The sequence below is a fragment of the Sarcophilus harrisii genome, chromosome X (genome assembly GCF_902635505.1).
Source record: "Sarcophilus harrisii chromosome X, mSarHar1.11, whole genome shotgun sequence".
In the NCBI taxonomy this organism is placed as follows: domain Eukaryota; kingdom Metazoa; phylum Chordata; class Mammalia; order Dasyuromorphia; family Dasyuridae; genus Sarcophilus; species Sarcophilus harrisii.
The window spans coordinates 49,020,458-49,033,060 of NC_045432.1; the positions used below are offsets into that span (position 1 = coordinate 49,020,458).

A 12,603-nucleotide genomic window follows, 5' to 3' on the forward strand; every position below is an offset into this window, starting at 1 on the left:
AAAGAGTCAGAGGTAACTTGATAGAAACCTTCAGGTATTTACTTGAAGGAAGGGCTGTTTTGTGGAGGAGAGATTCTATTTGGCCTCAGAACTAGAAATAATGGGCAGCGGTTAGAAAGGCACATTTGGTTTGATGTCAGGAAGAACTTCCTAATAATTACTGCTGTTCATAAGTAGAATGAGCTGAGTCCAGAGCATATTGTTGGTCTTACAGCAATCAGTTTTGTAAACATTTATTAAGTACCTACTATGGGCCAGACGCTGTGCTCTAAGAGATACAAAGAGAAACAGAAGACAGCCCCTGCCTTTAAGGAACTCACAAATCTAATGGGAGAGATAATAAACAGATATGTATAAAGAAACTATAATCCAGATAAATGGGAAACAACAGAGGGGAGACTCTAGAATTAAGAAACTTAGGGAAAAGTGGGAAGTATATAGAAAATAGGATTTTAGTTGGGAAGCCAGGGAGGTCAATAGTTGGAGAGGAGGAAGGGAAAGTATTCCAGGCATGAGAGGCAGCCCTAGACAAGTTTAGGAGCTTAGGGGTACAGTGCCTGGAAGCCAGACTCCCTGGATGGGTGGGACTAGATTATGAAGAGCTTTGAATGCCAAAGGAGTTTACATTTAATTTGGGAGGTCTTGGGAAGCCCCTGGAGTTTATTGAGGGTTGTGTATGACACGGTTGGAATTTGAAACCTCATTTTAAGAAGTAGAGTCTGAGTTGAACATTTGTTAGTGTATATTAATGGGAATCCTTTTTGTATACATAGGGTTTATTATCAAGGTTCCTACAATTCTCACATTTTTCTCTTCTGTAGGTCCTCGGGACTTAAATGCATTTGTTCTTAGTAGGTAAATAATAAATGCTTGTTAAATTAAATTTCTATTTGGGTGGGTAAAAAGTAGTGTCTGAAAGTTGACTTAATTTCACTTTTCTGATTGTTGGACAGAGTTCAGACATCTTTTTAGCTTGCTGTTAAGATTGCATTTTTCTTCTCAAGTTGTCCATAACCAGACATTCTTAACCTGGGGGTTGTTTGTGAACTTGTTTTTTACCATATTTTCAAGAATGAATTTCAGTATAGTTGGCTTCCTTTGTAATCTTGTGTATCGCATTTTATATATGAAATCCATAGATTTCACCAGACTGCCAGAGGAATCCAGGACAGTCGGAAAAGGGTGATGAAAAACTCCTGCTTAGATTTGATCATTGTTGGTCAGAAGTGAATCTTGCCGATCAATGTCTTTTAGAGTTCTTGGTTCTGCATAACATTGAACTTTATAACTTATTCATATTTAACATTCTCTGTATTTCAGATTTTTAATTGAAATTCTTTTTAATCTGCTTTCTTTTCATTTAAAAAACAATGCCTTTTGTTGTATAAAATCATTTTATCTCTATCACTAAGTGAATTGTCAAATGATTTCTTTTTATTTGAGTGCTAAAAAAAAATCCCTCTCTATAGTTAAGGCAAATATATTCTTGTTTCCATTTAATTATTTTTTCTTGTATAACTTGCTTTATAAAAAAAAAATTTAGTTCATCCATTTAAGAGTGTATTGTGGTGATATGGAGTAAAGTCTGGGTCCAAACATATTTGGAGGCTATTCTGTCCCCTCCTAACATCTTTGTAAATTCTTTTAAGTAACCAATGAAATGAAATTACATTTTCCAGGTTACCAACATTATAGACAGTATAGTGATTAGCACACTTATGGTGTTGATAATTTATTAAATGCTTTTTGTTTATATTATTGTTTTTGGAAGTTTGAAGAATTACTTCTTTAGACTTAGATATATTGAACCAAAGCCATCACAGTGTACTTTTTTAACCCCAAAGGGCTGATGAGATTAGCAGATTAAACCCAGTTTCTTATATTAGAATATAATTTACTGTGTGATCACCAAGGCAAATAATTTATTAAAATCACATTATGCATTTCAGTATTTAGAATTTAAAAATGTATTTGATCAACTTTCTACTTGTTTGACAGAGAAGGAACATGAAATCATCTGTAGGAGATCTGAATTGTTAATATAAATTTATATGAGCCTAGAGGAAATAGACTTGCTTTTCATTATTTCTAGTCTTATAAGTTTTCATCTTTCTGAATGGCAAATTTTAGTGTGAAGCCCAAATGTATTAAATATTCTTTGACATAATTTTAAAGAGTATAAAATTGTTAAATGATCTATATAATTATAGGAATGAATTTAAAATTACTTTATATAAATCCATAATTTAAGCTGTTTGAGTGCTGCCTTTATCCCATTGCATTATAATCCAATGTTATTTTCATGTCAAGAGGAAACATAGGAGTAGAACTTAATTGGACTTTGAGTTAATTATTGTGTTTTTCTTTTTCTTTTTTCAACAGGCATTTGTAAAAGATGTACATGAAGATTCGATAACGGTTGCATTTGAAAACAAGTAAGTCCTTGGAGGTGTGATATAGTGAAGTTTTTAAAGAGTCAAATCCTGATTGTACTTGAAATATCACTTAAAAATTTTATATATTTTTAAAGTTTGTGTAACTTTAATATAAGACCATGGTTGTATGACAGCTTTTATGTAAATGGTCATACAGCACTTTTGACTACCTTTTAAAAACTGTTGCTTATGTTAAAAATGATTGTTTTTTTAATTTCATAAAGAAAAGTTCTTACATACAAGCTTATCATGATGGGATGTGGCAATATGAGTCAGCAAAATTTTTCATGATTTTTTTTGTCCTGGTTAAAAGAATTAGCAGTTTATTAAAAAGAGAATGATATTTCAGTGCTTAAGTTTTGAATTCATATAATTATAGTTTTAGTACATTTCCAAAAGTTCTTATATATTTTTAAGTGTTAAGAGTATTATAATTGGAATCAGGTTTAGTAGCAATTTCCTGAACTAAATTTTGTACAATCCAGAAACTTTGAGATTTAAATGTGTTGTCAACAGTTTTTTTTTTTAATGTCCTGATTTTCTATCTATTACAATTGTACAAATACTCCCCCTTCCAATTTGTATGCTTTTTAAAGAATATTCATGGGGCAGCTAATTGGTGCAGTAGATAGAGAACCAGCCCTGAAGTCAGGAGGACCTGTGTTCAAATGTGGCCTCAGACACATAACACTTCCTGGCTGTGTGACTCTGGGCTTAAGTCACTAGAATCACTTAATCCCAATTGCCTCAGCAAAAAAAAAATAATATCCATTTATGATATTGGCCCAAAGGTTACAGGAGCACATTTAAGTATTCAGCCCCTTGGAATGATTTGACTCCTTCATACCTTCATTTTTCACATAAAATCAATATGTGCCCCTGCACTAAGTTTCTTAAGAAACTTCCATAGCTCACTATCTATTGTCTCTAGGATAAGATATAAAGTCTTCTCTTTGAAATATAAAGCTCTTGGTAATCTGGCTCAAGCATTATCTCCAGGCTTGATTATATATGCATCTCCATCATACACTCCATATTTTGTTCACATTGACTCACTTTTCCTTCTCAGGATACCTTCCCTCTCACTTTCCTACCTTTGGCAAACTGTTTCCCGTGTCTAGAATATTCTACCTCACTTCCTTTAATTACTTAGAGATTTTTCCTGATTTCTCATTGTTAGTTGTCTGCCAATCACCCACCTTCCCCCACATCCTTCATCACTTTATAAATATCCTGTATGTATGTATGTGTGTTGTCTCCCCTATATTCTAATATAAGCCCTTTGAAGATAGGCACATTTTGCTTTTGTCTTTGTATCCCTATCATCTAGAGCTCAGTACCTAGTACAAAGGAGGCATTTATTAATGATTGTTGATTGATTGCTACATATATTTCAGTGTTGCTTTCTGTACAGGAAAGTGAGCATGCTTCTTTTTCTATACCTTAGTTTAAGATGTGTAGTTTTTAGTGTAACATAGAGAGCCAGAGATCTCTGACAGGTTAGGTAGAGAAAAGGACTCCAACTTTTTGGATACCTCAAGTTCCAGTCCTATTTTTGACTGCCTGTATGATCTTGAATGCATTATTTTACTTGTCTAGATCTCAGTTGTCTCACTTTCCATTCCCAGTCTCTTTGCCTTTTATTGGTTGTTCCTCATGCCTGCAATTCACCCTGTCCTCAATTCTGCCTCAGAGAATCATTCAAGATGCTCCTCAAGCATCTCCTTCTTCATGAGACCTTTCCTGAGTTACTCCTTTGTTGATACCTTTTCTCTCAGTCTGGGATATATTTAATAATGTGCTATTTATTCTCATTGTAGGCTGTCATAAATATACATACATATATGTTATTAGCATATTAAGTTAATATTATGTTCCATTGGGTGTCTGGAAGAGAACTTTTAGAGTAATTGTTAAGAAAAGAATAAAGCATGAGAAGAAAGTCAAATATGTGTAAAGTTTGGCAGGTTAACCCTCAAACCAAGTGTTTGGTTGTCTTATAAATCCTTGAATGGAAGCATATCTTAATCGATCTCTACAAGAGTTTGCTTTGGAGTGAAGAATATCCAGGTTCAAGTTTGATCTGTGACAAACTATTTTTATTATCCTGGACAAGTCATTTCATGTCCCTCTGAGCCTGAAAACTCTCAAAAGATCATAAATTGCAGAGTATTGGGAGATCTAGTTAATTCACAGGTTTAGATTATCTAAAATGTGCTTTTATTCTTGGATTGATAATTATATCATAGTAAATGTTAATGTCTACTTTCTGCTGTTAGACAGGGAAATACTTCCATCTCTAGTCTCATGAGCTGTGGTTGTTTCAAGATTTTAGTGTTGAAATTGGGAAGTAAGGGGGGGGAAAACTAATTGATTTTTTAAAAGTAGTTGAAGTAGGTTTTTGTCATAAAAACATTTAAATATCAGGGAAAATATTTCAGTATGAATTATGTTGCCTATTGAATCTTTAAACAGTGAGGATATGTTATAGTTTATATAAATAGGGTACAAAATACCACATTGAAGCTAGACAAATTCCATTCTGTGATGTGAGATTCCCGCCTCCTACAGGTTATAATAAAGATATCAATGAAACTGATGAGGATTGGGGTAAGTTCCCTGCTCTTACTTAAGTATGAGAGGGAGTGAAAGATGTTACCTGTAAGATCTCTAGCTTGTTAATTTCTTTAGAAAACCAACAATACAAGACCAGGAGTTGGCACATCTTTGTGCCATAAGCAGGGATAAGCATCATCCTTAGGTGCTTTGGACAGACCTGTGGCAGTATCTAGGGAGAACTTGAACAAAAAGAGAAAGGATTTGGATGGCAACTGGGCAGTTGGATTGCTCTTCAGTGATATACAGATCAGAAGTTGCCTAGTCCTTTGTTAGCCTAATGTGTCTCCATCAAGCCTGCTTACTATGGATCGTATGAAAATCTTTGAAACTCAATTCTCTTTCTAGTAATATTGGTAATATATCAGAAAACTTCTGCATATTCCAATTTGTCCCTACACAAAGGAGTCTTAGGTCCCTTGGTAAGTAATTTTTTAAAGATTCACCTTACTTGTTTCCTACAACTAAACAAAACCATGTCTGTATTTGCCATACATGGGGCTTTTTTTTTTTTTCCTGACTACTTTTGAATTTCCTTCTCTTATTCCAAGTCACTCAATCTAAAATATTCATTATTAAATACTGACCAAAAACTCATTCATTATTATAAATTCAGAATTCTAGCCAGTGAATGTATTCGTTGCTGTGGTTGTGTCAATTCTTTTCTTTTTTTCCCCAATCACTACTACATGATGTTAAAATTATCTCAGTTTTACCTTGAGTCATCAGGCTCATTATCTTCTGCAGCAACTATATCTGCAGAAAGTAGTATTTGTGTCTTAATCATCCTAATAACTTGAAATGACAGCCAATTCTTGATATTTTAAATTGGTGTCCATGACATGTTTGTGATTTTGTGTGTGTGTGTGTGTGTGTGTGTGTATGTGGTGATTAACTATATTGTTGTTATTGAGTAGTTCCTGATGAAGTGTTCTCTTCCTTGTCTTTAATATACTTTTTCTATAAAAACAAGTTTAACATAAATACATTTGATTTTTAGGCTCTATAATGTTCTATTTTTACCTCTAGCTTGAAGAAATATCCTGATAACTAGTGTTTTAGATGTCTAGTAATGTTTTCTTTAGATATAGTTTTTTGTGTTACCTTCCGTCCTAGCAAACTTTATATCAATTCTATCCACATAAGCTAATCTGTTTGAAAAATCAGTATTTTATCCGTTTGGAAGCAACACAATTTTAAGAGATTGAAAGTATTAGCACGTTAATTTGCAACAAAACCTCATTATTTTAGATTAAATGCTAATCTTAATTGCAGAAATTAGTGGGTTAGCCCTCAGAACACATGTAGTTACTTCTTCATAGTGTCAAGATAAACTTTTCTTTAGCTGTGGCTATGATCAAGTTACAATACGTTCTCAATTGATGGGATTTTATTGCAAGATATCTGTTGGCTCACTGATCCCTAATTCTTTATAGTGTCTCTACTTGAAGGAAAAAATACTAGCATTGCTTACCATCAGCACCCAAACTTAGATTTGGCCACTTTCCCAGTGGAACCCGTATGTTGTTTTTGCAAAGTTTATTTTTCTATGCTTCATACTTTTTAATTAAAAAAAATATAAACTTTGCAAAATCACTTATTGTTTTAAAAAAGAAACCAAAAAACCAAAAAACCAAAAACACGCCACTTACCTAACTCCTATAGGCTCTCTCTTCATCGGATTTCTGTGGCTGATACGACCTCACCAGCACAGTGCATGCTAAAACGATGTACTGAACATCAGCTAGGAATCCATGGCAAGGCTTGACCTCGTGGGACCTAAAAATTAAGGGGGAAAAGTGAGTTTTAAGTTCCTAATGTGCCAACTGCCCCAATTTGCTTGGTTAGGGCATTTAGCACTTGTTTCTGTCTTTGTTGGAATGTGGTTAAGGTTCTTTGGAAGGTCAGACGTGTGCCTGCTATTACTAACACTCGTACTGATATTTACTAACTTCTTTAATTCAAATTTTGGAGGAAATTTGTGCTTTGTCCTTGGTTTAGAACTTGAGGGGATGAAATCATTGGAAAAAATTATTTAAAAAAATTGTCATGCTGCTTTGTTGTGGTTAGGAAAAATACTCTAGTTGGAACTAAAAGGCTATTGTGCTGCATGCCTTCTTCATTGGAGTGTCTTTCCACTGCCCTTTTAGCATAAAATTGATAATTAAAAAAAAAAAAACACCTGCTTTCTTTCATACTAGAAAAAGATTAAAGGATTACACTTAACCAATTATTGCTTATTTTTATTAGAAAATTACGTACACAGTGGGAAATGGTCACTATTTGATTTAAGTGAGAAGAACATTTGAATGAATAGATTTTTTTTTCCTTTTTTTGCAGCTGGCAGCCAGAGAGACAAATTCCATTCCATGATGTGAGGTTCCCACCTCCTACAGGTTATAATAAAGATATCAATGAAAGTGATGAGGTTGAGGTAAGTTCCCTGCTCTCATTTAAGTATGAGGGAGTTAATGATGCTAACTATAAGATCTCTGGCTTCTTAGGTTTTTGTCTTTTCTTTAAATTCTCTTTAAACATTATGTATTTTCTCCTCAGTTCACAGTGACATTTTATGAAAAGTTCCAATCTCTAAAATTTGTGTGTGTGTGAGAACAGTGCCTAGAATGCCTAATCTTCTGTTACTTTTCTGTTACTCTGGTCCTGCCACAGCAGCTCTATTTTCTCCTTTCCTCAATTTTTAGGAGTATGTGAGTTAAACATTTTGTACTTGTGACTCCTTTTTTTTTGCCCAAGAAACTTTTTATGGGACTCTGGGTATATAGATATATAGAATAGGTGTGGAAATCAAATATTTACCAATAATAAATCATAGTTTTGTGACCCTAACAATTAGATCCCATATGGGGGCATGATCCACAGTTTAAGAAGCTATGGGTTAGAACACCTATGTCATGGAGTTAGTTCTGAAGCTACAAAACACCATTAGGCTTTGAAACCTTCCCAAGGCAAAACTGGTAGCCTTATCATGTAACCTTCTTGATTCTTTCTGGTTTTTTGTATGTAGTGAAAATAATCACTTTGTTAAAATGATAGCTTATTTTACTTTTCTCTTGCCATGTTAAGCAAGTTCGGTATATGAATCCCAGTTTTCCAAATGATGTTAATTTTACACAAAGATTCTGGACTAAATGTAAATTATTGTAGGATTCCTTTATAAATAGTAAGTTCCCTTAGTGCATTTGAAATTATCCAGTTTACAAAAATGTGATGTACACAATGTTGAGAGAGCCCTGCTATTTCTACGGTACAACTTGTGCTCTGAAATAATCATTTCTAGTCATTGAACTCTTGGGATAAAATCAGATATAGTAAATCACTAAACCAGTTGTATTTGTGATTGTATAATTGTATTTATAGTATCCAACACAGAGTAGGTATTTAATAAATACTTGTTGACTGGTTAATCTCCCTCTTGAAATTCCTGTCACATTTGGTACTTTCTTCTTGCCCTTTAAATTCTAGATTATATTACAGATTAGAGTATATTTGTCATTTCCCTCACTCTCCAAACTGCACTGGCTATGACTTCAGTAAGATATGGTAGTACTATTTTGGTCTGCTTTAAGAGAAGCGCAGCATATAGAACAGTGGGGGTGATCATGCTGCTGCTGTAGTCTGCTCCGGTCACATCCTGTCTGAAGGAAGGTATAATGCAAGACAGATTTTTTTTTTTCAGGGTCAAGAGAAAAGTCTAAACGAAATTCCAGGAGGCATTTGCTTTGTTACATTTTGAAAATACCTTTGCTTTCTAAATGCTCAGTAGCACACCACAAAGAATAGGAGTACTTTAGTTATGAGTGCCACATTTTAAGCTGAACAGCCACAACATAGATTGCCTCCAAAGGAGGCCTATCAGGATGGTGAACAGTTTCAAGGTTATGCCATGTGAGGATATGGTAGCTGTCCTCCCAAGTTTGGGGATGGAAATTGTAAAGAGGCAAATTTAGCTTGATATCAGGGAAAAACAACTCTTGGCCATATTTAGAACTATCTGAAAGGGAAATGGCTACCTTGGGAAATGGTGGGTTGGTTCTTCACCAGAGGTGGGTCCAAGCACTGGGACTAGATGGTCACTTGCCAGGAATGCTGGAGAAGGGTTTGTTTTTCAGATGTGGGCTCATCTTCCAACTTGGCATTCTGAGCTTTTTGAAGTCCTTTGGGGGAAAGAATCCTTTCTCATTCATTTTTGTCACCTTTATAACTGCCCAGCACATGGTCCTGAACCATAGTTCATTTTCAATACATGTTTAAATAATGACTATAGGTGGAAGGCATCTGTACATTTGAGACATTCGGCATTAGGTATTTATTCTCTTTTTCAAGTAAGTATCTTTTTGGCCTTTGCTTGGAGCGGTGAGAGATGTTACTGATGTAGTTCTACCTGCCCTGCCACCTCCTAAATCCTTGGGGAGAAGTCAAATGAATAGGTAGGTGGGTGGGTGCCTGGGGCTGAAGATGTATGAGATGATTTTAATTATGTGTGACCTAATGTATATTCACAAAGGATTTAAAACCCTCAACTGGAGCATATTTGTGAGAATGCTTTCGTTCAGTCTTGAAAATGTTCCCATTTCCTGTGTATTCTTTGTAGAACTTAAAATATGTCGTGATGTAGACATCACCAGTGCCTCAGGTTACACTTCAACAACTTTTAAGTCATTGTATTGTGATAGAAAAAGAACTAAATTGGCTGTCCTGAGACTTGGGTAACAGTCCTTTTTCTGTCATTCATTCACTGTGTGACCATGGGCAAGTCACTTCATCTCCGTGTCTGAATTTTGAAGAATAGGGGAGTTGGAAGTGGATAGCTGGCACCTTTGGAGTTTGCTGATTCTCCTTTTTAGTGTATGTGACAGTCTGCTTCCTCCCCCATAGGAAAATGCTGTTGCTGACTTATTCTCAGTGGCCCCTAAATTTGTGTTCTAACAAAGAATAATGGATTTTTTTATTGCCAGTGCTTGTCAATCTGTAGCTGAGACACATCTTAGCCTAATTCCAATTTTGACCAACTATGTATCAACAAGATGGAATATATTTTTCTCTTTACAAAGCCAGTAGGCTCGACTGTCTCATGAGCCATTAGCCCTAGTTGATATCATGAGGGCCTGCTGAGCAGCTGGTTCACAAAACAAAATATTTCACAATATTGGATTGGTCTGTAAGAGCAACCGTGGCATTATATATGTGCGGATGTGTAATTTGCAGCCAAATCATGCTGTTATTGGGATATCTGTGCTTCTAGCCAGTAGCGCAAGTGGAGGTGTATGCTAATGTTTGAGTTTCAGCTCTTTATTGATGGTGTGGTTTCTCCTTCATTCTCGAAGAGGCTCGGGACATCAGGCAGGTGATGCCATGACTTGCGAGTGACTTGGATTTGAGTGAGGGCGGCTGGGCAAGAGCACCAGCCTCACTGTCCCCTCCATAGTAATATTATAAGACATCGTGAGTTGTTGATGTTTTTAAGACACTTTGTGTTATCATGTGAAGAAAACCATTTTCGATTATATACAGATTTTTACATGGCTAATCAATATTTATTGAGCATTTAGGAAGTTCTTAGTATATTACTGAGCACCTTAGAAGGATACAGAAGAATGAAAGGAGACGGTCTCTCCCCCAAGAGAGCTTTCATTTAATCAAAGGAACATTTTGAAGATTTTTACTGTGCATACTAGGGTTTGGCTGTTAAATCTAAGAAATTTGAAACAATGAGTGGTCATGTTTTCTTTGATTTTTGAAGTCTTTATGCGGATTTTAAAGTGCTGTTTATCAGGTTAATCAGCCTTGTGTTCATCTTTACACATAGGTTTACTCCAGGGCCAATGAAAAAGAGCCATGTTGCTGGTGGTTGGCTAAAGTACGCATGATCAAGGGCGAGGTAGGATGGCCCTTGTCATCTGCATTCTTCCATTGTTCTTTGATGTCAGCTTTGGTGAATATTTGTTTCTTACCTCTCACAGACCTACCTGATTGCAAAGTATTTTTGAGTTAGATGCTTTTAGAATTTTAAGTGTTTGATTTATTTGTTCTTAAAGTTTTTAAGCTTGATCTGATTCTTTTCCCACTCAAATTCTTTCTTTTCACTGCTTTTGTCTTGATTTCCATAGGCAAAATCAATGTCTCTTATTTTTTAAACTGATGCCTAAGGATGATTGTTGTAACTTTTTCTCCCCCCTCCTAGTTTTATGTAATAGAATATGCAGCCTGTGATGCCACTTACAATGAAATTGTCACAATTGAGCGTTTAAGATCTGTGAATCCAAACAAACCGGCAACAAAAGATACTTTCCACAAGATCAAACTGGAAGTGCCAGAGGATTTACGGCAAATGTAAGTGTGAGGCTATCACGTCCAGAAAATGCCATACATACATGCATATATACATACATGTAATGCATATTTTATATGTGCGTGTGTGTTTGGTTCAAAAGTACATAAAATTACTTGAAACAGTTTATTAATTTGATGTGACAGCAAATGTTTTCTGCTTCTTTGCAAAAAAGATCATAAATATAGTTCATGAATTTATTTGATATTAACTAGGAATATTGTCAGAAAGTTGGGGAAAGAATTGAATGGTTTGCCTTCAAATTTGATTATGATGACATGTAGAAAGAATTGTTATTCTTCCATATAATACTTGCTTCTATCACACAAATATCTGAGACTACTGAATTTGAAATGTGGAATATAACATTATAATCTTGTTTTTTGAGTAAATTGTTAGCAATATTAACACCAGTCTGAAGCATTATAAAATTAAAGAAAATTGTAGAAGGGGAAATAAAGTGCAAGTGGCCTAGCTTTTTGCTTTACCGATTCTATGGGAGGATTGATCTGACATCTCTAAGGTCCATTCCAGCTATTAATTCTCTGATCTCCTGAAAAGTCAAACCTTTTATCCTATCTGAATAGTAAGTAAACCAGTTATTTTCTTTTTTCTTTTTTAGTAATAGCTTTTGATTTTTCAAAATACATGGAAAGATAGTTTTCAGTATCCGTCCTTGCAAAAACCCTGTCTTCCCCATTTTTCTCCCTCCCTTCCTCCTCCTTCCCCTAGATATCAAATAATCCAATATAGATTACACATGTACAGTTCTTCTAAACATATTTCCACATATATCATGCTGCTCAAGAAAAATCAAATCAAAAGGGAAAAAATGAGAAAGGAAAAAATTAACACGCAAACAACAACAAAAAAGGTGAAAATCCTATGCTTTGATCCACATTCAGTCCCTACAGTCCTCTCTCTGGATGCAGATGACTCCATCACAAGCCTATTGGAATTGCCTTGAATCACCTTATTGTTGAAAAGAGCCACATTCATCACTGTTGATGCTTATATAATCTTGTTGCTGTGTATAATGTTCTCTTGTAAAACAGTTATTTTCTACACTACTTTGATGTTCTTATAAAAAGTAAACCTTGAAATATTTTAATGGATGGGAAAATAATTTGTCAGTATGAAACTAGGAATTATTAAAAACTTAATCGCAGACTGTGTGGCCAGTTATAGGGACTGAAAATGCAT

The 12,603-nt window shown here is 34.9% G+C and overlaps 1 protein-coding gene across 2 annotated transcripts in view; it reads left to right on the forward strand.

Annotated features, from left to right (window-relative positions):
- FMR1 (FMRP translational regulator 1) overlaps window positions 1-12,603 on the forward strand; it is a 58,974-nt gene that overhangs the window by 17,884 nt on the left and 28,487 nt on the right. For both annotated transcript variants that reach the window (XM_012553278.3, XM_012553279.3), the window contains exons 2-5: window positions 2,383-2,435; window positions 7,392-7,485; window positions 10,879-10,950; window positions 11,254-11,402. In XM_012553278.3, the coding sequence (XP_012408732.2) occupies window positions 10,936-10,950; window positions 11,254-11,402 (164 nt within the window). In that variant the 5' untranslated portion in view covers window positions 2,383-2,435; window positions 7,392-7,485; window positions 10,879-10,935. The remainder of the gene's footprint in view (window positions 1-2,382; window positions 2,436-7,391; window positions 7,486-10,878; window positions 10,951-11,253; window positions 11,403-12,603) is intronic.